The sequence below is a fragment of the Cenococcum geophilum genome, assembly GCF_001692895.1.
Source record: "Cenococcum geophilum 1.58 unplaced genomic scaffold K441scaffold_13, whole genome shotgun sequence".
NCBI lineage: Eukaryota > Fungi > Ascomycota > Dothideomycetes > Gloniales > Gloniaceae > Cenococcum > Cenococcum geophilum.
In genome coordinates, this window is record NW_027137571.1 from 2,736,422 (window position 1) to 2,759,755 (window position 23,334).

The 23,334-nt window shown below is 49.3% G+C and overlaps 9 protein-coding genes across 9 annotated transcripts; 2 read left to right on the forward strand and 7 right to left on the reverse strand.

Annotated features, from left to right (window-relative positions):
* The first annotated feature begins 78 nt into the window (after positions 1-78).
* Positions 79-1,599, forward strand: K441DRAFT_633098 (WD40 repeat-like protein). Its single transcript, XM_067646369.1, has 2 exons — positions 79-398; positions 458-1,599. Exons 1-2 carry the CDS (start codon positions 235-237, stop codon positions 1,350-1,352), a joined length of 1,059 nt encoding a protein of 352 aa, XP_067506109.1. The 5' UTR covers positions 79-234; the 3' UTR covers positions 1,353-1,599.
* On the reverse strand, positions 1,355-2,935 carry K441DRAFT_51277 (alpha/beta-hydrolase). The gene is made up of 3 exons (XM_067642102.1): positions 2,188-2,935; positions 1,770-2,103; positions 1,355-1,720 (listed from the first exon to the last, which is right to left on the reverse strand). The coding sequence occupies exons 1-3, from the start codon at positions 2,770-2,772 to the stop codon at positions 1,611-1,613; spliced, it is 1,029 nt and encodes a 342-aa protein (XP_067506110.1). The 5' UTR covers positions 2,773-2,935; the 3' UTR covers positions 1,355-1,610.
* A 2,569-nt stretch (positions 2,936-5,504) lies between these two features.
* On the reverse strand, positions 5,505-8,225 carry K441DRAFT_657316 (FabD/lysophospholipase-like protein). Its single transcript, XM_067648159.1, has one exon. The coding sequence runs from the start codon at positions 7,874-7,876 to the stop codon at positions 5,834-5,836; it is 2,043 nt and encodes a 680-aa protein (XP_067506111.1). The 5' UTR covers positions 7,877-8,225; the 3' UTR covers positions 5,505-5,833.
* A 1,035-nt stretch (positions 8,226-9,260) lies between these two features.
* On the reverse strand, positions 9,261-9,842 carry K441DRAFT_551462 (acyl-CoA N-acyltransferase; the record flags this gene model as incomplete). Its single annotated transcript, XM_067643100.1, has 2 exons — positions 9,261-9,714; positions 9,769-9,842. 2 exons carry the CDS (start codon positions 9,840-9,842, stop codon positions 9,261-9,263), a joined length of 528 nt encoding a protein of 175 aa, XP_067506112.1.
* Positions 9,843-10,139: 297 nt separating this feature from the next.
* On the forward strand, positions 10,140-11,972 carry K441DRAFT_704544 (oligosaccharide translocation protein RFT1; the record flags this gene model as incomplete). Its single annotated transcript, XM_067653540.1, has 4 exons — positions 10,140-10,786; positions 10,836-11,535; positions 11,590-11,750; positions 11,811-11,972. The coding sequence occupies 4 exons, from the start codon at positions 10,140-10,142 to the stop codon at positions 11,887-11,889; spliced, it is 1,587 nt and encodes a 528-aa protein (XP_067506113.1). The 3' UTR covers positions 11,890-11,972.
* A 410-nt stretch (positions 11,973-12,382) lies between these two features.
* Positions 12,383-13,506, reverse strand: K441DRAFT_51479 (uncharacterized protein). The gene is made up of 2 exons (XM_067642107.1): positions 13,277-13,506; positions 12,383-13,186 (listed from the first exon to the last, which is right to left on the reverse strand). Exon 2 carries the CDS (start codon positions 13,132-13,134, stop codon positions 12,469-12,471), a length of 666 nt encoding a protein of 221 aa, XP_067506114.1. The 5' UTR covers positions 13,135-13,186; positions 13,277-13,506; the 3' UTR covers positions 12,383-12,468.
* A 100-nt stretch (positions 13,507-13,606) lies between these two features.
* Positions 13,607-17,526, reverse strand: K441DRAFT_657321 (NAD-specific glutamate dehydrogenase). Its single transcript, XM_067648160.1, has 4 exons — positions 16,798-17,526; positions 14,032-16,741; positions 13,882-13,982; positions 13,607-13,823 (listed from the first exon to the last, which is right to left on the reverse strand). Exons 1-4 carry the CDS (start codon positions 17,127-17,129, stop codon positions 13,790-13,792), a joined length of 3,177 nt encoding a protein of 1,058 aa, XP_067506115.1. The 5' UTR covers positions 17,130-17,526; the 3' UTR covers positions 13,607-13,789.
* Positions 17,527-18,604: 1,078 nt separating this feature from the next.
* K441DRAFT_676007 (retrograde regulation protein 2) lies at positions 18,605-20,455 on the reverse strand (the record flags this gene model as incomplete). Its single annotated transcript, XM_067650904.1, has 2 exons — positions 18,605-20,261; positions 20,406-20,455. The coding sequence occupies 2 exons, from the start codon at positions 20,453-20,455 to the stop codon at positions 18,605-18,607; spliced, it is 1,707 nt and encodes a 568-aa protein (XP_067506116.1).
* Positions 20,456-21,058: 603 nt separating this feature from the next.
* K441DRAFT_551550 (uncharacterized protein) lies at positions 21,059-23,332 on the reverse strand (the record flags this gene model as incomplete). The annotated part of the gene is made up of 2 exons (XM_067643106.1): positions 21,059-22,857; positions 22,909-23,332. 2 exons carry the CDS (start codon positions 23,330-23,332, stop codon positions 21,059-21,061), a joined length of 2,223 nt encoding a protein of 740 aa, XP_067506117.1.
* Positions 23,333-23,334: the final 2 nt, after the last annotated feature.

Here is a 23,334-nt window from a genome sequence, read left to right on the forward strand (position 1 = left end):
AAAACGAGATCATGTGACAGTAGCCTAATTAAAACCTCGGTATATAATTTATCGATTAGGTAGGGGCAGGAAGTGGCTGGCACCGCGACTCTCCCGCATCTCTCCCAGCCCATTGCATCAATTGTTATGTTCCAATGTTAAAGTCTGACACCAAATCATGAGAAAAAGAGGTTGCCATTGAGTGTTTATTTCCTATCCCAAAGTTTCCACGCCGGACACGACCGACCCGTCACCATGCTCGACTTTCGCACCCAGGGATATAATGGCTACAGTGTCAAATACTCTCCCTTCTTCGACTCTCGTATAGCAGTCGCGGCCGCGGCAAACTTTGGACTTGTAGGAAATGGGAGATTATACATTCTAGGCCTGACGGCAAATGGGATCGTGGCCGAGAAATGGTATGCATTCTTTCTACCTTTTCCCGGCGCATATCCAGTTAACTTAGCTTCTCCGCCAGGTTCGACACTCAAGACTCGCTCTTCGACACGACCTGGTCCGAATCGCACGAGAACCAAATCCTCGCTGCGTCCGGCGACGGCAGCATAAAGCTATTTGACATAAATCTCGACAACTTCCCCATACAATCCTGGCAAGAGCACGCGCGCGAAGTCTTCTCGGTGCACTGGAACCTTGTCGCGAAAGACACCTTCCTCTCCAGCTCCTGGGACGGGACGATCAAGATCTGGAACCCCACCCACCCGGTCTCGCTCACAACGCTACCGACCCACTCCTGCAACTACAGCGCCCAATTCAGCCCGCACTCTCCCAGCATCCTCAGTGCCGTAAGCTCCGACAGCCACTTGCGCATCTTCGATCTGCGCACTCCCGCCAGTGCGTCAAACCACCTAACACTCAGCATCCCGATCCACACGCCGCCGAAGGCGCGTCCGGGACTCGCGCCCCCTATCGGTATCCCGCCTAGCGAGGCCCTGACGCACGATTGGAATAAATACCGCGACAGCGTGCTGGCGACTGCAGGCGTTGACCGCGCTATTCGCACTTTCGACATCCGCGCGCCGGGCGCGGGGCCGGTTGCCGTGCTGCCGGGCCACGAGTACGCGGTGCGCCGCATTGCTTGGAGCCCGCATTTGTCCGACATCCTGCTCAGCGCAAGCTACGATATGACATGTCGCGTGTGGACGGATGGCAGCGCTACGGGGCATTCGAAGGACGATATGATGGCAGACCCTATGGTATTTGGAAGTGGGAGGGAGATGGGGAGGATGGGCCGGCACACGGAGTTTGTGACCGGTGTGGATTGGTGTCTCTTTGGGGCTGAGGGATGGTGCGCGAGTTGTGGATGGGATGAGAGGGTTCTAGTATGGGACGTCAGGGCGATCATGGGTCCATAATGAGGCACGATAAGTGGTTTTTGGCGTTTATGGCTGAGGGATTGTATGAATGTGCATGTGTCATGGCTTGACCAAAAATGAGATATAGCGAGCATATATGCTGGGGGATCTATGGCAGAATTCCTTGCCTCTAGCGGTATGTGTTGCATAGCGACAGGATATACTGATGTACCATTACAGAACAGAGTGGGTATCTATTAGACGAAAAAGATATAAGCGGAGTAGACATGATCCAAAACAGAAGATTGTGCAGTATACTCAAACTGCTGCGAGATCAAACCCATACTTCTTATGAACTTCCTTGATAAGCGTACAGCCAGCGCCAAAAGCATCCATACGAGTTTTCTCCCGGATAAAAAACGAGGGCACTACACAGAGTCAGCCAACAACTCCTCTACTTCAGTCATGCCGACCTACGCTCAAGCCACCCATGAAAGCAGTCCTCAAAGACCATCCCTTCCACCCTTCTTGGCCGACCATCATCCCCTTCAGCTTCAATATCAGCCTTTACTCGCTCTACAAACGCCAGTTGCTCGACAAGCAATATATCAATACTCGGAATAATGAGCAGCATGTTGTCAGGCAGAGTTTTGATGTCTGCGACAATGGGATTCATACGTGGGTTTTCAAAGTTTTCAGCACGTGCTGAAGCCGGATAGGCGTCAAAGAGCGGGTAGAGAAACCGCAGGGGGTCTATCGTGGGGAATCCTGGTGGCATCGGCTTCTCTTTCGGCTGAAGTCTGAGGTCAATCTGAAGAATGTTAGGTATTCCGAATAGCTAAGCTTATCGTACTAAGAATGAGGCATTGAGATTGCTTCAAGGGAAGATTCCTACCAGGGCATAGAAAGTCACTGACGCCCTGACGGCTGTTTTCGATGGATGCTGGCACGCAGGTTGCTGACATGCTGCTAGTGCAAGATTCCCTCCCGCTGAGGATCCACTGACAGTGAACAACTCGGGATTGGCACCGAATTTGACTTCTGCGTTCTTGAACAGATACCCAACTACATCGTCAATGTCGTCGATGGCGGCGGGGAAGGTATGCTTTGGCGCATATCTGTACATTGAGCTTACAACCACCGCACCTGTTTCGTCCGATAGCTTCGCACACCAACGCGCGTTGTACTCCGCTAGACCCCCTATGAAGGCCCCGCCGTGCATGTCCAGATGCAGCGGTCTGAGGCGCTTGTCTCCCTCCTTCTTCGGCGGTATGAACACTATAGCTCTTACAGATCCGCCATTGCGAGTCGGAAACCAGTGAACAGAGTATCGCCGGGAGAATATCCATGGTGTGACAGTTAGGGAAGCACTTATGAGACTCAAGGGCTGAAGAATAAACAACCGCCAGCGGTAACGGAAGGGCAGGGTACTAAAAATTGAATCGTAAAGAGGGCGGAACAGGGACAGTAATAGTGACATATTGGGAGGAGATGTTAAGAGAAAGAGAAACGAGTAATGAAATGTCGAAGCAGTAGATGGGAATTCAACCGTATATAACCATGGCTAGGTGGGGTCAGACTAATGTGATAAGAGAATGTTAGTTCATGACTAGAGGTCTGAGGCGGAGTCATTTGGATACGAGATACGAGGTGGAGTTGAATTGAATGAACCAGGCCAAGACGTCGCTTCGGGTTTCGTCTACTTCTTCAGCTGCCTTGCACGTAGCTTTATAGTCACTGAAGATACACTGTGCATCAAAATATAGTTGAGGCAAAGGAAGGGTGAAATAATATTGAACATACTATTTCGAGTAGTCAGAAGTTCGGTTAATACCATTTTTGTGTCAACTCCCGTTGAAGTTAGCTTAGTTTTGAGAAAGTCCTCTCTTCCCCGAAGCCCCAACGACAGCCCTACAGCAAAAAGCATCTAAGACCTTCCTCGGTGTTTTTGAACAAAACAACAATCAGAACTAGCATCACGTAAGCCATCCCGAACGCTGCATCGACTACCAACGACCTCCCACTGCTCGATTCCTCCATCAATGGAATGGAGCAAAGAGAATCCGGTTGAAGACCACAATCTACTAGCAATACAGAAGTCCATATGAGATACTGAACCAGGGATAATTGGAATCTTGGGACGCCATAGATGATATGATGGGACTAGTGAGGGAGACCTAGGGAGCATCTCCATCCTATGCGTCGTTCATACAGACATCCACGTGAGGGGCCGTTCATTTAGTCCTTGTCACTTAGTAAGTTATTTTATATAAGCATCTAAAGTACTTTAAAGCTTAATATATAAGGAGCTTGTATCAAATTTATTAAGTATCTAAGGCCATTCGCGAAGGCTAACTGGGATATTAAATGAAGTTTCCTCCTCTACGGAGCATAAGATGTCAAGAATTCGTGCATTTATACTGCTTTAGTGATAGGCAGACGGTCTAAAGCATGGTAGCGTTCTTTTTTGTAGGAGAAAAGTCCTACCCACCGATATCTTACGTACACCGCTCCCGTCTTCTTGGAATGTGCTAGACCTTTCGGTACCCGAGAGTCTCTGTTATTAGCAATTATGATATTTTATGACAGGTTGCTGCGCATAACCGTACGTTAAACTAGTAAAATAATAGCTGGTATGCTCCTTGGTATCACATTCAATGATACATAAGGCATGAGACTGAATAGTCGTCGTCACTCAGTTTGCTAAATTATCCCAGTTGCACTATATTGATCCATAGATTATATTTTCTAACCTACTGAAGTATTTCCGAAACCAGCGACCATTTCCCAATTTTGAAGTGCCTATGAATTGACAATCTCATATTATGCAGCTGCTGAAGTGATCTCCTTAGCAACTTTACCTGTGCTCAACTGCGACTAAACACCAATCTCTCAGTCTCACCCAACCCGAACATCAACCTCCCAGTCTTACCTCAACCCCAAACTAGAAACCTTCAATGATCTAACCACCGCTCAACAATAACGGCAACGGCAACAGCAGCAAGGCTCTACCAAGCCATTCATTTGACATAACTCGCCTGCTGGGGAAGTTTTTTTTCCGTTGCGCATTATTAGTATTTGTTACATACTGATTCAATAACAAGCTAGGTCGATAAGATGGGTTCACCTCAGCTAATTCGCAAAGATGCAAATCAGGCGCGTTGGTCTGGGAAGGGAGGCATGATAGAAGTAAGTTTTGAATACCACTCGTGACGACAGTGCCAGAATTGATCGGTCAAACTGTATGTTTGTAGCTCTATCACTAATTGTTCTGATGGACCAGGCCCAGACAGGAACATCGTTCTCTTACTGCGTAACTGAAGTCACCTACCGTGGAGCATAGTTGTAATTGGTGTTGCAATCGCTAACGCGCGTCTCAGCCGGCTGGATCTGTCAATCGCAAAATTAAGAATAAGAAGTCTGTCTATTCAAGGTGGCTCTAGGAGCCCTTAGAGCCTCATTAAAGACACGAAAGTGAATGGGTCAAAACACCCCTTAACTAAGCTTAATATAGTAGTGTGTTTAGCCGTCCACGGCGAATTCGCGCAGTTGGGTTCCGATATTCTGGTACGATCTTGTCTGGAATGAGATACGAGTAGACCATGATTCGGAGTTCCAGAGGCAGTTGTTGGAAGGGGAAATAGCCAAGTCTTTTGGGAGCTTCGGAGATCCTGTCGATCGGGTAGCAATGACGTAACAGTTTCAAATCGTGGTCAGAATCGACGTCAGTCTTCGCTACCTCATGTATATTGAGCCTCTCGCAATAGACCAGAGTTCTCATCCTTGATCGTCCTGTTCAACAGTTATGAGCCCAGGCCATCTACTGCATCATTTGTCATCTTAATCATAGACGCCCACAATGAACTCCCAACAAGATACACCCGTTACTGTCTGTGGCGGTTGCTCAATCGCGTCCTCTCCTGCATGGCCTAACTGTTGGTGCCATGCAGGAAAGGATGCGATTGAGCAACTACCACAGACAGTAACGGGTGTATCTTGTTGGGAGTTCATTGTGGGCGTCTATGATTAAGATGACAATGGAAATAAGACTAGTTATATATACATAGTGAGTCATAAGCACCCCTAATCTAACCCTAATATAGTAGTGATCGGCACCAGGTCGACACTATCCATGAATTGCTTGGAAAGTTTCTTGACCAATCGGCGAGCAAAGCCGCTCTGCGAAAAGCACATCGCAATAGTTGAGAAATATCCGCTCATAAAAGTTTCTTGAATTAAGTCTATAATACAAATGCAGAACAACACCAACGTGCAAGGAGAATGCCAACGAAAAACGAACCAATTGTTAAACTAGTACTGGGATCTAAAGCGCAAAATATTAACCCAGGTAACCTACCAAGCATTAAACAAGTAAGATTGAACCTAGCGATCCGGCGCGTTCATATTGAGACCAAAAATTCCTTTCGCCTGTCAAAAAAGACAAATTGTGTCGTCCAAGCTAGGAATACGGGATATCTTCAAGTCTAGAGCCAATTAAAAACGCCATTTCCCGAATGCTCAACGTCTTCATAGCTCCATGTCTACCTCGAGTTTCCAAAGACGGGTTCCAACCGAACCCCACCGAAGCTCCAGCCATCGATGAAAACATCCTCCTCATACTTCTTGCTAACTACAAAGCCCATAGCTCCATCAAGCCCCACCGAGACTTCAATATCGCCCTCGATCTCGACCCAACCCTTGCCCTTCTTCTCCGCATACCGGCGGCGGCCCACTCTAACACGGACAGCATCCGGCTTCAGAAGAACGGGGACGATATCCGGAGTGATCTTAACATCCACGTACCGGTACGCGAACGTTCTCCGGTCGAATGGTTTTCCGACAGAGAACACGAGTTCCGTTGGAGGGGTATGCTTGCTGTCGTGGAAAGCGACGATGAAAACGACACGGTACTTGCCCTGGGGGATGCCCGTACGGAGCGTGCGCAGGCACACGTTGTCGGTTTTGATACACTGGTACACCGCGCTCTCTTCCCGCCTGCCATCACCGTCTAGGTCGAGCGCGATGGGATAGATCTTGCGCATGCGGCCGTCTTCGTCAACAGCCACGCCGCCTTCGCCGGATGGGCTGGAGTTGCGAAATTGGGGCATTTTGGGGAAGTCTTCGAGGAGTGTATGCACGCCAAGCGGCATACCGGTCTTGAAGTCGACTTCGACGGGGTGAAACGATTGATCGATGACACCGCAGCCATCCATGCCGACTTGGAATTGGAGAGCGCTGATTTCAAACCTCGGTGGGAGCATGCTAAGTTTAGCCATGATCTCGCCGAGCCCTCGTGCCCGCCGAAGCTGCTTCGCGTCTCTCATGTATTGTTCGGTCAGAGCTGCCATCTCATCTTCCTTCATCCACTGTTCCAAAGAGATGTTGGCAAGGCCCCGATCAACGTCGAATCGATAATACCGAGTGTCAGTATTGTAGCACATCCGCTTCATCTCGTTATCAACTCGTGCGGTGCTGGTTGCCATGCTTGCGAGTGCAGAGGCGAGGGAGATGTCTGTGCCTAAGCCGAAAGGAAGCCAAGAGGCCATCTTCTTCACCGAAGGAATTGACTGTAGACCAGTTCCTACGGATACGATTACTCCGATAGATCTGCCTTCCCATAGGGCTTTTGCTGCGTAATCGACCTCAGCGCAGGGATTGTTGAAGCCTACACCACCGTCGAGATATGTGACCTTGGGAGTGCCGAACTGCATTTCTTCAAAGAATGTTGGCGCTGCGGACGTGGCCCTGAGTGCTTCCCAAATTCTTGTTTGTCGGTCATTTGGATCATATGTTGAGAGTATTCTTGGTAGGCCAAGGGCATTCTTGAGGGATGTTAAAACAAAGCCCCGACACCCTTTGATATTAGCTTTCTTGTGTACAGAACCCCGCGGATGCATCTTCCAAGTAGGCTTTCTGGTTGGGCCAATCACTGGAACAGTTGATTTCAATTGCTCATCAGCGATGTTGCTCACTGGAGCCTTGGTGACGTCGGCGCAGCTGGATGTGGAATTTCGGTCTGGGAAGAGACTGTCCGTCATTGTAGATGCGCTGGGCGAGTCGGTAATGATTTTAGGAGTAGCATCCCCCCAGATGCTATCTCGTGGCATATCCGTATCTGGGACTTCCTCAAAGAGGGAATCATCCCACATGAGTTCATCCTCGTCATAGTCAAGCTTCACAAGAGCCGATTTGATAGCTCTTTCTAGAACGACGCCTGAGAAGCGGGTCGCGCCAGTGGGTAACTTCATTCCAGCTATCGTGATTGACCGATCCTTTTTGAAGATCTCTTCAGCTAGATGTGTGTAAATACCGATACATTTTTTACAATCTAATCGAAGACGCGAGAGCAGAATTGCGATGATACCGCCTGTACTCGTCCCTCCAATCAGATCAAAGTAATCACAGGGTTTGAGAGGGGTGCTGTCGTTTTGCGCTCTTCGCCCTAGTCTTTTTTCTTCTTGCGATATATTCTCCATTAAGTCATCCAAAACCATTAAACTGGAGAGACCGCGGACACCCCCACCGTCAAGCGAGAGTAATCGCAATGGCGCGTGAGGGTTGGTTTCAGGAGTAGAGAGTTCCATCGTGGCCTTAGCCAGGTTGGAGCCGGGTGCGCACAAGTGGTAAGTTTCGGATGGATAGCTAGTAATATTGTTTGCGTGGCAGCGAATAAAAGCAAGGTTTGATTCCAAGATAGTTGGTGCCTTCGGGGACACCCTGGCTCTGAGAGTATATAAGCTGGGGAGGCCGGCTTGATGACTCTATAAAACTTTGATGACAGCGAGTAAGGCGTGAGTCAGTAAGAGAGCCTCGTATGCGGTGGAACGGCTGTAAGTTGATCGCCTTGGATTACTTTTGCGGGTCAGAAGTGCGAGGAACGCGAAAGCGAAAGCGACTGCCTAGAAAGAGAAGAAGCCGATAATTGGATAGTGATAGAAGGAGATATGGTTGTCCAGGCAATGAACTGGTGCTCTCTTAAGTATACTTATGCGAAGCCTGCAACCCTTAGGATCCCCACATTACCTAATAGAATGGAGGTGCACAAGTGTTGAGGCTGAACGGCAACTGTTTCTAATTGTGCTGGGCCTCCATCAGCAGCCGCCGGCAACGTGCAGCAAAATTCGAAATGGGCGTCCAATTGTTGATGAGGACCTGGAATCCTGGTACGAATCATTCGCACAAAATGTTTTGTGAAGCGCAAAGCAAAAGATTTAATGGGTGGACGGGAATCTAACCAGGCAATGGTCATGGGGGCTGCAATGCCGATCTCTGACTGCGCCCCCAAAGCGTGGTGGAGGTCGCGGCTCTGCGCCTGCCCTGAAGTCAGCCCTATAACGCCACTTGCTTCAAAAGCGGAAGCTGGGTGATTGGATAGACTTGGCATATGGGAGTGCGGCTATTGGATGATGGGGGCCTGTGGCGAGGTTCTTTATTCATGGAGCCTATCTTGACTCCGCTATGAAACCTTCATCCTAAAACAATTTATGGGAGGATATTTAAAGGTACTTTCAAAGTACCATGCAATTGAGAAAGCCGTTCGTTGTCCACTTGCACTCTTTCTTGCTCACGGATGTGAAACTTCTTGTAATACAGGTACACCATCTCTTTGCATCCCATTGTAAGCGTGTGTTGATCGTGCCGATCAAACTGCGCGGAGTTATACCTAAAATAGGTAGAAATACGTATGCCGTTCGATCGCCAAGATGTAAAGAGGCGGTGTAGTAAATCAGGCATCAGTCAAAAATATGTGAGGATTTTCATGGCGCAGTGAAATTTGGAGGATCAAATCATCCAGCATAGCCAACTTGTGGTTCATGAGAGTTAAAGTGGGCCCGACCCTGGGCTTGTGCAACTTAAGAAAAACGCCTTGGGAGGGCTTACTAGTATCGCGAAGTATTGGAACGCCCTGATAATTATGACTCCGACTTTTGAGAATAAGGAGGTCAGCACAAGTAGCTATGCTAGGCGTTAATTTGTCTCAAGTGCTTTCCCAGGCCGTTCAAGCCGATAGATGCATGTGTCCCTCATACCCAGCGTAGGACTCTGGAAGTCTTGTTTCCTCACCTCCAACAGCATGAAACCGGCCTTTTCCAGGACTTTTCGACTGGGAATATGTTCAGGATCAACATGGGCTTCTGCAAAACTGTATATTTCCTTGCCTGAATAGTGTTCGAAGAAGACGGGCATGAATGCTTGGAGTGCCTCCGAAGCATAACCCTTTCCCCAAAAATCAGTGTGTATCATGTATCCCACTTCTGGAGTCCGGATAGCTCCTATCACACCGATGACTCTAGGTTTGTGTAAGGTATCATCGATATTCCTAGGCAGAAGTTCCATAGAGAAGTTCCAGCAGTTGGGGCGCTCGAGGCATTTGGCGATCCATTCTCTGGACTGCTCTACGTCAGTCTCTGGTATTGAAGGACTACATAGGATATCAATATGGTTATACGTTGTGTATTGAGAATAGGAAACTCACGTAAATGTCATAACTGCTGTGGAAGAGCGCATAAGGAAAACGTCTGGAGCATCTTCGAGGCGCAATGGGCGCATTAAAAGTCGCCTGGTTCTGATTTCAGCCTCCTCTTTGTCTCCAGCCATTTTCCAAAGCGAAAATTAGGTGCGCTTTCGAAAATTCATCGCGGCTTATGGTGGTGTTCAGGCCACCGTAGCACTCCGGTAGACGATAATGCTGCATCAAACCCATCGCAAACCCCTACCAACTCCTTTTAATTAGCAGCAGTGAGAGAAGCGCAATATTGAAGATGATATATTTCCCCTGAAAGAATCAATCAAATCCCACCTCTTCTCTATTAACAAAGAGTGGGTTTTCAACCAGCCTCCGGAAAAATGTCGGGCTCCATCCTGTCAGCTTCGGCGAAGGGAGCAACATTTCTTATACTTCTACAAGTCGGCTCTCGAGCACTCACGTTTGCTGTCAATCAAGTTCTTCTACGTTTCCTTTCTCCGGAGCTTCTCGGAGTCTCTGCACAACTTGAACTGTACTCAATCTCCGTCCTCTACTTTGCGAGGGAAAGTCTCCGCGTGGCCTTACAGCGTCAAGCTCATGGCGTTCAGACAGTCGTCAACCTGTCCTATCTTGCTATTGTCTTGGGAGTTCCTTTGATATATGCCCTTGCTATCTTATGGCTTCGGACGGAGATTCCCCCAGTCCCTTATTTTGTGGATGCTTTGAGCCTCTATTGTTTTGCTACATTCATTGAACTTCTCACGGAGCCTGCATTTGTAGCTGTCCAGTACGGGATGCTGTATAAAGTGAGAGCATCTGCTGAGACGGCAGCCACTATTTTGCGATGTCTCGGCACGTGCGGTTCAGCAATCTGGGCCAGCAGAACAGGGATGGATATCGGGGTGTTGCCCTTTGCCATTGGGCAGCTGGCTTATGCATTAGCTTTGCTGATAGTCTATACTATACGCATGTGGCCCGTGTCTGTAAAAGAGCAGTTCTCACTTTGGCCACGTCGGATGCTTTCACTGTACGTCATGTGTCCGTCCCAGACTTTGCAGCCGCTAACTCTAGTCAAGCAAAACGAAATACATTCTCTCTTACTTCTCCGAGCCTCTCTGCCGCCTCTCGCTTAGCCTTTACATCCAATCAAGTGTCAAATACATCCTGACGCAAGGTGATTCCATTCTCATAGCTTCGTTGGCATCGTTGCGCGACCAGGGCGCTTACGCGCTCGCTTCAAATTACGGAGGTCTAATCGCCCGCATGCTCTTCCAACCAATCGAAGAAAGCAGCCGGAACCTTTTCGCGAAGCTCTGCGCTTCCAATCCGCCATCCAACAAGCCCTCGCCTGATGGCATTCGCCAGGCTCGAGAAATCCTCGGCGATATTCTGAAACTCTACAACCTAATCTCTCTAGCCGCTTGTGCCCTAGGCCCCACCATAGCGCCTCTACTGCTTAAAGTTGTTGCGGGATCCAAATGGGCTGAAACAGGCGCAGGTGATGTGTTGGCGACATACTGCTACTACATCCCGCTTCTGGCGTTGAACGGTGTCACGGAAGCATTCGCAGCTGCCGTCGCTACAAATACGCAGCTGCACAGACAATCCTTGTACATGGGCGCATTCTTCGCCGGCTTCGCCGGGGCAGCATACCTGTTTTTGCGAGTACTGGAACTAGGTGCGCAAGGGTTGGTGTATGCCAACTGCGTCAACATGGCCTTACGGATTATTTGGAATATGAGCTTTATTCGAAGCTATTTCCGGCAGAATGGCTCTGTGAGTTACACTCCTACTACGGAGACCTTGTTTTGAATACTGACTACTCTCCAGAGCTTCGATATCCGCCCAACTCTTCCATCCATGTACAGTATTGCGGCTGCGGTGGCTATTCCAGGCACTCTTCGCGGATCCTCTGGGGTATTTAAACAGTATGGGCTCGCTGGAGAACTTGTTCGGACCGGTGGGATTGCTGTGGCCTTTGGTTGTCAATTGTAAGTCATTCCATTACTCATTGCAGAGGCCTTCAAAGATTGACAGAATATTCTTGTCAGGCTATTCAATGAGCGCGACTACTTTATTCGCTGCTACCGTATGGTACGACCTCAAAATACTGATAGGAAGAGCCAGTAGAGTAAGTAGCACTGAGGGAGAGTTTCTGCTTCCATTTACTCGCTGGGTTTAGTCATTGGGATATTTAGAAGTGATTGCCTAGTCACGGAAATGGGCTGTTAGAAATTAGAGGCTGTTTAAAAGCGGAGTGCTCACCAGGCTTGTAAACTAGGACTCGGAGTTGGGTCCGAAAGGACTTTAGATCATGTAATCATAACATTGCTATTATACGACCAACTCCTGTGTGATACCTCCTACCCGAGAGCATTGCCATACCAAATCGCGTCTATATAGAAGCTCGCGTATTCATAAGTCTCATCGCAAAGCAATATAGTCCATGGCACTACCAAAAACCGGCCTCGGATATCATACAAACCTCTCACCCGGAGAAACAATAGAATAGTCATGATCCCACAGCAATAACCCATAGCCAAAGGGAAAATAAGAGATAACCATCATAGGAAACAGATCCTCCGCAAAAGCCAAGAGAGCTAAAAGAAATCTGTAACCCAAAACAATAATAGGAAATAACAGCTAAGAGACGGTAGACTTGACGCCTCGAGAACATGAAAGCAACGGCAGTCGATGTTGCGTCGCGCTTTACTCTAGCAACGCGGTATACGTTTGATTTCCATGTCCCAGACGCCTCCCACCAGCGCAAGCTGACCCCGTTGCCTTACTCTGCCTGCCCTTTGCCCCCGGACCCGGTTCCCCGCCCCAGCCCCCCGACCCAGTTGACCCAGCCTCAACGCCCAACGACATGACGGCGACGACGGCAGAAGCAGCGCTCGCGCGCCGCCTACGCCTTCGCCTTGGTCTTGGGTGCTGCGGCCTTCTTAGTCGTGGTCGGGGTGGACTTCTCCTTCTTCGTGCCAGCCGCCTAAAGCGCGACGCGCATGTCAGCCGGCAGCACAACAACACGAGCGGCGGGACGCGCCGCTCGGTGCAGAATTGACATACCTTTTTGCCGGGCTTGCCCGCGACGGCGCCCTCGGCCTTCAGGACGGCGCCATTGACCTTGTCCGCGACGGCCTTGGGCGCGCTCTTCTTGGGCGTGGCCGTCGTCGTCTTCTCTTTCGGTGCGGTCGGCTTCGTCACGCGTCCCGTGGCGACCTTCTTCGCGCGCGGCTTGGACGTGTTGGCCTTGGTCGTCGCCTTCTTGGGGCCCGCCTTCTTGGGGCCCGACTTCTTGACCGCGGGCACCTCCTCGACCTTCGGGAACACGCGAGGCTTCGAGTGGCCTGTGTTTGCGCGAGTCGTGGCCATTGCGGGCGAGGCGAATTCGGACGGAGAAATGTGCGGAGCGGTTTGGAAGGTGCTGGCGACTGTGTTAGAATAGGTCTTGAGGGGAGGGAAATGTGTGCGGTGTAGAGCGCCCAGGAAATGCGAAGGCGCCGGCGAGACTGACGTGCGAAGATAGCGCGCGATAATGGGGCAAAAACAAGACGCGCGCGGGGGAAAGCGGAATAAATCGGTTGGCTTACTCTTCTACGAAGAAACGCGACTCAGGTCTATCTGTACAGCGGCAATAGGTAAAGTTGGTCGTGGGCGGGGCGGGTTTGTTTTGTTGATGGTGGAGGAGCGGAGGTGGACGCTTTTGGATCGGTGGTTGAGCTGGAGAGCAGGCAAGCGAGCCTTGTTGGTTTCACAACTCACCACAACAATGCCACCAACCAAAGGTAGAAGCATAATTCATATATTGCTTTTAGTTTAGACTTGTCATGNATGCATGGCCGTCCCCACGTAGAAAAATCTCTATAAGCATAAGTCAAGTAGGTCCCTCGAGCATCACAAAGGATGCGCCCTAATTGCACCGTCCTTCTTCGAACTCCCCTCATTCCGAACTCCAGGCACGCTTCAAGGTGCCGTGCCCATTGCATATTCCCCGTCCCTGTGTATAATGAACCGCTAACTTCCTTCCCTAAGTAGTTAATTTGGCCATGCGCTTGTTCATGCTGGGACAATGTCAGTCTGTTGTTCTTTTTTTGGTGTGTTGCGACGGGGACAACTTACAAAGCGAAAAACGCGAATTGACTGGCCGAGATACCATAGCTGTATACGAATCGACTAGCAAGGTAGCTGCCGAAGATAGCACGAAGGTAATTATCAGGCACCTGCAAGTGTGAGTTAAAACATAGTAGATCATCGGCCTAATGCACTCACCCGTTCCATAATTGTCTCGAGGCCGATCTTCTCCAAAAGAAGTTTTGGTAGAGCATCGCCGAGGACAGACTTCCTCAATTCTAAGTTCCCCCACAATTCTGTTCCTTGAAGCTCTTCGTCTAGTTTGGTGATTGCGATGCTCAATGTGTCGCTGAGCGTGCTTCTTAATTCTCCCGTCGCTTGGTGTTCTTTCCAGATTGCTTCGAATTCAAGAGCTGCATTGTCCTTAATGATTTCTTGTACCTGCTTCACGTAGTTGTTGTAGAATTCAGGAGCCGTTCCATCTTCGCGTACGCACATATGCTCAATGAAGCCAGCATCATCGAATGACAGAGACGCAAGAACTTCAAGCGACGAAGATGTGACACCGCCCTTGTTCGCTGAAGCATCCTTGTAAAGAATGCAGCCAGCCTTCTCGAGTCGGAGCTTTGCATCTTGCGTAATGAACAGGTTGGCGCCTTCGACAATGTACGGTATGACACACTTTCCGTCAACAATGAGTTTGCTAGCAGAGCTGAGATCAATGGACTCTGGACGACCACCGCACGGCACAAATATGTCATAATGAGAGCCGCCACGAAGGTGGAACAGATTTCGGAAAGTCGTTCCGTTGTAAATAACCTCGCCACTTGGAAGCTTGACGTTGTTCTCATCGATAAGGACGCGATAGCCTTCCGGGGAGAGCTTCGACGTGTCGAACTGAGATATCATAGCACGCTTCCTCGCTAGACGTACTAGCTCCTCACGGTTGATACCCTTTGGATCAACTAGCACACCAGAACCATCCACTATAGCGGTATACATCTCGTTGCCTAACAAGATCTCATTAGACCCAAGATCGCCGTCTGGCCCACCGGTCTGAAGCTTGCAGACTTTTCTTGGGTCAAGGTTCAGCTTGCGATAGATTCCAAGGATATATTCTCGAACGGACAAGGTGGTCATGCCGTAACGATCATGCGGGATGCCTCCCAGTTTCGGACTCTTGCCCGTGAAGAAGGACTTCCACCATGGTGCTCCCCTAACCCTCGCATGTTCCGTCGCCCAGTCAACTAGGTCCGCGGTGTTCTCATCTGGACCCATGAATAAGATCTCTTCCTTCCCATGCAAATCAACAATGGGATCCTTGATACCAGGACTGGTTGGAGGCAAAAGCAGATCCAGGATGCTGTCAATGTACTTCTCGAATGCCACTCTAGCTTTGTCCTGGTGATGCACATCTAGTAAAATAACGCCCTTGGAGCCTCCTTCAGGGATATCCTTATTCTTCCGCTGCTGAGTGTTTGCGAGGTTGTAATTCTCGTCGAAGAGTGAGCGCGCATTGATAGCGTAAGCTTCTTGGCTCCGCGACTTGACAATTCGAATGCCACCACGCGCAATATCGCGGAAGCGCAAATGGAAGCCGCGGAACTCTGAGCTGATGATCAAAAACATTCCGTAGAGTGGTTGAGGGTATTCTTGTGGGGGAAGGAAGATGGGGTTTAGTCGGAAGCTGAGGGCGACCTTGGTTGGCGTGTAAAAATTAGTCTTCAAGACACTGCCGTTGAATATACGGAAAGCTGTCATGACCATCTCGTGGTGCTCGTTGGCTACGTTCTTAGTGATGAGATCCGTAAGCTCATCGTCGCCGAGAACCTTGTCGATCTTTAGACGCAAGAAACTTAGTGTTGGGATGAAGTCATCGTGTTCACCTCTCGCCTGCACGTAGTGGGTGTTTGCAAAAGCAAGATACAGCGAATGGATAAGCTCGGGATACTGGTTGATGATCTCCAGGATATAGTCGGCCGTGAAAGTCTCTGCTCGAAGACGGCGCTTTAATTTGGAGAGAAGCTCCGCATGCACACTGTTGTTCGTATCTAGAAGTGATGCAAGCGTATTGTATTCAGACCCTAGTCTGTTAAGGAAGTGGGACACAAACACCCACACGCAGTGCGCGTAGATAGTCTCCTGCAAACTTAGCCGTCCAGTTGCGAAATGTGCCTGGAATCTGTTTTGGGGTATGCAGTAGAGCAACGAGATCTCTTTTATGATCTGATGGATCGAGGCCTCAATGGCCGGGTATCGTGATGAGTTGGCGAGCTGGGACGCCGGACGTAGGTAGACGGACATCACTGTATATCCGTTCGAGAACTGTTCGACATACTTCCTCGAGGAGGTCAAGCCATAGTAGTGGTAAAGGTCGCTCAAGGCACTGAACAAGCCTAAGGCTGACCCCTGTTTGTAGGCAAGAACTAGTCTCTTTTCCCTTGAATCTTCAATCTCGAAATATTCGATAACGGGACCAGTACGGCTGACCGCACTCGCGATGACCTCCTGGTAGATTTCCTTCGTATTCTTCGTGGCCTTTTGCAAGAAACGCTTCTCGCCAATCTTTTCCAAATCTGTTTCGTCATCGGCTGGGTCTGGTGTACCAAACTCGCATTGGTAAACGAAATAGCATCGCAGCTGGTGTTCCTGACTACCAGGGAGAGGGCTAGCGGAGCGGAAGCTTTCCACGCGATAGCCCATGCTGCCCTTAGACCCATTCAAATATTTCTCATCAATGCGTTGTTCATAGCGAGGACCATCCACAACCGAAATACCAGGTTTGCTAGTGTCAATATAAACAGCATGATCGACTGCCTCCTTATCTAATCGGATTTCCAAGCGCTTGTCGTCGCGGGCGTAGGCTGCAACTTTGGCGGCGTACAAGGAATGGATGTGGTTGACGACTCTGGAAGAAACCATCAGCCTAGTGAACCGGTTGTAATGATTTATTTTAGCACTTACGCTTCCACGCTTTCGGTGGAAAAGTACATGTCGTCAATTCCGAGCTCATTGTAGAACCATCTTGTCTCTGATTCCACGAAATCTTGCGGGATAAATCCCTTCTCTTCGACTGCATCCATGACGGCCTCCATTTGCTGCTCCTTGCCTTCAAATTTGGGTGCAACATATCCTGAGCCCTCCTGAGGAAGGATTCGGGTGGTAGAACCGGGAACGTTGAGATGTGTCGGTTGAGGGGATGGCTGCCGTCCTGGTGTGCGAATGACTTGATCCAATAGCTTGTTAAGAGCTCCGTTGGTTGATGGGGTATTCATCTTGGCTGGTGGGGTATCCATGTTGGCGATGAGTTCACGAGAGAGACTCTCACCACACGAATTGGTGCTTGAGGTTGAGGCCCAAGGCTCTCGCGTGAGCCCTCTGGTTGGGTGGAAATTGGAGAGATAGATAGGCGGGAATGAACCCAAATTTCTTGCGAATAGCTTCAGTTAGTACGTGAATTTAGTCAAGAGGTAAACATAGTGGCAGGTTATATGCACATGTGAGGAACGGGTAGCAAGGGCAGTGATAATCTAAGGAAATGACGCATGTAACACTACTTCTTTACGGGGTCCAAAGACAGGGCTTAATTGGCGCAAGATTCAAACCTTTTGATTATCTGCGGCTAAGCGGTCAGCGTTCCTTGTCTATAAAGCTAGAAGCTGAGGCGGCCGCGCCGATTGGCAGTGCAACACAACGCAGGGAGACGAATTAGGAGGAGAGTTCACGGCGGTGAATTTCAAAAGAAAGTGAGAGGAGTGGCGCGAGTCAATTGAGGTCAGAGGCGGACCCTCTATTTATGAGTCGTAGTGAAGTCATCAGGTGCAACATCGTGAACAAGACGGCTGGACGCGGCACGATCGCCAGCCGCCACTCAGGAACAAGGGGCAAGGGTAAGCCCAGTATTCGTCTAATCACCTCACGCGCCATATACTTGACACGTAATGGAATCCGCCGATGGAAAATTTAAGTAGCGGACCTGACCCTTAGAGGAACGAAAGGCTTTACAGAGCAATCATCTTCGGCAAAGTGACAAGGACAACAACGCTTATTATCATACACTCTACGCCATGTAATCCGCACATATACCCCCCTTGTACAACCTTAGACCTCACGGAGTCCTCTCCGCATATTTTCAAAGTCAATCCAACTTTCCCCTGACCACTGAAGCCAACCGGAAGCAATGACGAAGCTGCACCGGAATTATTCCCTGAGCTGCGCCTCGCACCGGAAACTCCAGGAAGAGGAATATATTACTGAAGATGGCCAATACTAACGGACGAGGAGGACTAGGAAGGAACCTATCACCGAAAGTACTCCTCAAAGAGCATCGATATTCCATCTAGCATCCAGTTGCTGTTTGAATGTGTCATCGAGAGCCATGCTGTTGGGACCAAAGCCGGCGCAAAAGCTGTTGTAGCACGCGCGTCTTACCCTTTCACGATAATTTCTAACTATGGAATCGTTCCAGATCCTACCACTAACCCAACGTGTCTTCACAGCACTGGATATTTTCAGCGCACGTGTGAGGGCTCCGTCGCGTATAGGTTGCTCAATTCAGCTCGGCTTGTCAATTAATGACTCTGCTTCCAGGTCACGATAGTTTTCGTCATGCACCATCAACGTGTGCGGGGAAACGGGAAACGGGAAACGCTTGCATTAATTACTCAACGAAAACAGCGGTGTGCTTCGATGCGTACGAAACTTTCCCGTATACTTCCCTTACTGCCTCCAACCAATTTTTGAACTATTAAGCAACTGAATCTCACATTCTCTATGTACTGTAATCCTTTCCGTCTACCTTGACAGCTACCTTATAGCCAATTCCACCTATAGCCCAATTCTTCTTCTTTCCCGCCTTCTCTACAGCATTAATTGCCTTCTGGAATCCCTCATCCCAAGCTTCCATGNCCTCGGTGCGCTTTCCAAACGTGAAATCAATATTCAGAAACAAATGGGATTTCCCTTGACTCCATACCGTGCTCAATTCGAGACGATTCTGCCTCACCAAACCAGCTGGATAAACGCTCGCAACAACTGCGGCGACACGGCCTAGGTACATGCACCACCAAGGCATACTCTCTGGGACTAGCTGAACGATGCGACGGTAGAAGTCCTGCTCGCTAGGGCTGATAGAGCCTAAGCCGCCGTAGCGTTCACAGAGCAGTAGGGCAAGTAGTGCACGCTGCTCGTGGCTAACACCATGTGTTCCTGCTAAATAACCGGTCGTGGTGCAGCGAAGTGCTGCTCCCGCCCGGAGATCCTTGGGCAGCGCAGCGTGCACGTACATGGCCTGGACGAAAGCAGTAAGTAGTGACACACTGAATACACACGATCCTGAATTTTTGCCTGCAGAGGGGGGAAGGGGTGCAGCTGTAAGCAACAGTTGAACCAATTCGGTCACAGACTCTGGAGCATTTGCAAGAGTTGCAGTAATGAATGGATCCAGAGCCCGAGTTGATGGCTCAAGATTTGAAAAGTGCATCCCTTCCCTCACACCTCCTTGGCAAAAGTGAACATCGTGGATGGATGGAAGTGCTTCAGCTAGGCATGAGACGAGGAAAGCCACTGCGGGCACTTGGGAAGCACGACGTTGAGAGACCCGGAATATCTCTGGTGTCATCTCCGAGGACGCTTGCAGGACGGCTGCCTGTACCATGGCAGTGTCGTGGAACGCGTCCTTTGTAACATGGAACCCGTTAATGATTGGAATTGGGTATGGCTTGATTGGGTGCTCGCTCATGAGAACGAAGCCCCAACCACGGAACCCTCCACCAGAAAGATAGAGCGATAGGCCACTCTTATTGGCCTCCTGCATCAACTTATCTGGAATCCCTAGATCCTTGATTGCTGCTTTGAGGTTCTGAATCACTTGTTGCTTAAAGCTGTCACGGCCTTTAGAGCCCTTCTTATTCGCCACTTCTAGTTCACGAGTCAAAGCAGCAGCCCCGTACGGCATGCTTATAGACCCTTTCTCACTTATGTTGACCTCACCGTTCTCTGTCATCATCCAAGTAACCTGGGTACTTCCTCCACCCAGATCCATGACAAGACCATGAACAGAATCATAGCTGCTCGCCACGCCAAAAGCGCCAACCCTTCCCTCCATTTCTTTAGGTAGCAGCTGGACAGTCCACCCCGTCGCGGCGCGAATCTGCTCGCGAAAGTCATCCGAGTTCTTCGCCTGCCGCGTCGCCTCCGTGGCCACGATACGGATGTGCTCTTCTTTCACACCATGATCCTCGCACGTTGATTTGAAGCGCCGAAGCGCCTGCACTACCTGCTTGATCACGGGGTCCGGAATCGCAACCGCCTGGCCGTTTTCCCACTGCGCGTCGTAGAGCGAGATAGCGGCGCGGTCTTGGTAAATGGTTGGTAAGATGCGCTGCGTGCTGAGCGCGAGGTCCGTGATTGAAAAGCGAATACCATTGCTAGATCCGAATTAGCTCAGAATGGGTAAGACAGCTCAGCCGATCCCCCAGGCTCGCTCCGCATTCGTACAGGACCGCAGAAAGGCACCCGCCGCCGTTGTGATACTGACTCTCAACAAAAATCTTTTTCTGACACCTACATACCTTCCCATATCCACGAGACCGTGGTAATGCTGGTTAATTGAGGCCGCCATGTTTTAGTATGTCTCAGGCGGAAGCGATGGGGTTTTTCAGCTTATCAAGAGCACGTAATATGACTTGTCGAGAGGCAAAGAACGAAAACTCTGCTTTAACCGTATTGGATCTCGTAACGCCATGAGCACCCGAGAGATTTTTGAATAGTCGCGCAATGACGCCCATTACCTAAAAGTTACTTTTTCTGCACCCTCATGTGACTGCGCGCTCCATCAGCTTTTGGAGATGAGAAAAATAGGAAGTTGGTCGCAAATAATGCATCTTAGTGGATGACTGACGTAGTCCTGCATAATTCAATGTTTGGACCGCTTGCAATATTGAGCCTGAGGTCAGTTAAAGTGCCCAAGGCTTAAGATAACTTCATTTGTATTTCAATTTATGGTAATTTTACAGATTCATGAACGCATGATCCAAAAGAAGCCCAGAAAACAACCTCATATATGACTTTTCACCTAGACATTGCATAGGACAATGAAAGTTTCGTCCACTATTCGTAACAATATACTGGTTCCCGATTCCATCAAAGGTTGACCAAGCCGCCCAAAGATTAGTACATGAAGAATTGTAGACATTAAGCATATCTGATGAGTAAGGACGACCTGCTAGGTCATGTTTGCGGTGTGAATGTCGAATACTTCATTTCTCCAGCCGCCCTGATCATAATCGTCGACACGTTCGCCAGCCTTGGTAGCTTCCTCGTTCCACAACTTCACAATACTGCCAGGTGCATATTTTCCTTTGAAGACGCCCTTCCCTGGTTCGGTAATGCCAACACGAATGTAGAGGTCGGGGTCATCTTCCGGCGTTAAACGGGCCATCAAAGCCTTGAAGAAGGTGCGGATGTCCTCTGGATTAGAGATGCGAGTGGCACGGAGTCGTTCACGAGCAAACAAAAGCTCTCGATTTGCGGCATGCAGGCCATCTGCAATAGCTGATGCGAGCTGCTTCTCCATGGCTTTACGGATGATTGGGCGAAGGAGAGGTCTGAAAAGCCACCCGATGAAAGAGAATTTGCTCTTGCGCATTTTGTAGGTGAGCTTGTGAATATGTACGCGGACAGCTCTTAATGTGACGATTTTCTCGAGCCTTTCCTTGCCAATCTCCAAATCGAGGTGGATGTCGATGCCCCTCTCATCGAGATGGAACGAGGCGATACCTTCATCTGCCAAACGTAGAAGGCCGGAATGGGCTCTAAGCAAAAAGCCTATTTCGTCTGCTCGCATAGATAGACCATCTATTTTAAGGGTGACCAGTGACGTAACCTTGGACACTGTCCGGAACCGTGCCTTGCGTATCTCCAGGTCGTTGTAAGTCTCTACACGAAGTCTGTACGGTAGGAAGGAACTATGATTCACAGTTTTTCCTGGTTCAATAATGAGATTCTCAAGGAGAAGGTCGATATCAGGGGTAGATATTTCAAGACGAGGAATTGGGATGTATTGAATAGCTTGCACAAGTAAGGGAATGAAGACGTTGATAACATCAGTAACAAGCTCTCCGTTGGTATAAGTGTGAGCAGGAGAGAGAATCTTAAATATCTCCGTCGAAGTTTTCATCAGTCTAGCGATGTCCTTATCGTGAACTACGGAGTTGAAGGTCGTTTGAACTTGCCCAAAGAATTCGTCCACATCCTTCCGGAGTGATGAGTCGGGTCCTACTCCACGAGATTTTTCTCTTAGCTCCTTGAATTTCTCATCAGCATGGTCGAAGAAGTCAGGATCAATCAAAAGCTTTTGCAAAGAATTGCCCATATCCTTTATCAAGTCTTCGAATTCCGGATCTCTTTGACGGTGGTCCATGACTCTCCTGAAAATTTGTTCGAGTTTGTTCCATTCCTCTCTTTCTCCAAATGAACTTAGAAATGTCCAAAAATTCTGTACAGCCCGATCCATTGCATGGTTACTATTAATATCATCTTGAATAGTGCTAACTGTATCCCCAATTGCTCTAGAGTATGTCATTGCATACCGCTTTAGAAGCAATGATATGGTAGATACCGAATCGGAGTAATCTGTTCGCTTTCGGAGGTTTAACACAACCTGTTTCAGTCGATAGAGCAGTGATGCTTTCTCATCTCCGGTCAATTTCTCAGCCAAACTCTGCTCAGCTTCTTTTACAACCGTGACAGCACCATTACCAACAACGTCTGCTACTTCTGAGAGCTCCCCATTGAGCTTGCCCGCAGAAGGCGGGGCACCAGCATCCGCTCTAGGCTCTTTCAAAGCCTGCTGCTCTTCTTGAGAAGGCTCAAGCCGCTTGCCAGCATCCTTTGCAACCTCAGATAACGTAAACGCAGTATCCTTGAACACTTCACGGCCGATGACATTGAGATCAGAGAGGAAGAGGCGGAAATCCGAATTCATGAGGAGCAGGGAGCCAACGGTTTGTAGACTTCGGTAGGCTGCATACCAATTAGCTTTATGCATGTAAGATCGCAATAGCTTTAGCGTACCGGCGGCTGTATCCGCTTTAACTTTAGCCTTCGAGGCCCGTGATGCGATGTCGTCAACATCGATTGAAACCTTAGACTTTGAGAGGAACCAGATAAAATCCTGTATCTGATCCTCACTGTTCTTATGCTGGAGAAATTCTATAAACTCTTGGAGCCATTGCTTTGTGTATTTGACAAGGAGGCGTCCAGAATCGCTCATATCTGGGTTATCGGGGTTGAGAATGTCGGCAGAAAGCAGTGTCCGCAAGTTGATGATTACCTGCTCGTTTGATGGCATATATCCTTTTGACAGCGCCCGAATCATCTGATACGAATGCAGCTTCTGGTGGAGCTGCCGCTGGAGCGAGGTATCATCGTGGTACTGTGGAAGTAGAGGTTGGCGATCATCTGCCCGAGACTTACGGAATCCGAAACAGGAAGACATTC

Coding starts and splice junctions, on each gene's coding strand:
- K441DRAFT_51479 (XM_067642107.1), bottom strand. CDS start 13,134: ATGGCCACGACTCGCGCAAACACAGGCCACTCGAAGCCTCGCGTGTTC.
- K441DRAFT_51277 (XM_067642102.1), bottom strand. CDS start 2,772: ATGTCACTATTACTGTCCCTGTTCCGCCCTCTTTACGATTCAATTTTT. Junction 2,104..2,187: donor CAGTGACTTTCTATGCCCTG/GTAGGAATCTTC, acceptor AACATTCTTCAG/ATTGACCTCAGACTTCAGCC. Junction 1,721..1,769: donor CTTTCATGGGTGGCTTGAGC/GTAGGTCGGCAT, acceptor GACTCTGTGTAG/TGCCCTCGTTTTTTATCCGG.
- K441DRAFT_633098 (XM_067646369.1), top strand. CDS start 235: ATGCTCGACTTTCGCACCCAGGGATATAATGGCTACAGTGTCAAATAC. Junction 399..457: donor GGGATCGTGGCCGAGAAATG/GTATGCATTCTT, acceptor CTTCTCCGCCAG/GTTCGACACTCAAGACTCGC.
- K441DRAFT_657321 (XM_067648160.1), bottom strand. CDS start 17,129: ATGGATACCCCACCAGCCAAGATGAATACCCCATCAACCAACGGAGCT. Junction 16,742..16,797: donor TCCACCGAAAGCGTGGAAGC/GTAAGTGCTAAA, acceptor GGTTTCTTCCAG/AGTCGTCAACCACATCCATT. Junction 13,983..14,031: donor TCGAGACAATTATGGAACGG/GTGAGTGCATTA, acceptor TCACACTTGCAG/GTGCCTGATAATTACCTTCG.
- K441DRAFT_657316 (XM_067648159.1), bottom strand. CDS start 7,876: ATGGAACTCTCTACTCCTGAAACCAACCCTCACGCGCCATTGCGATTA.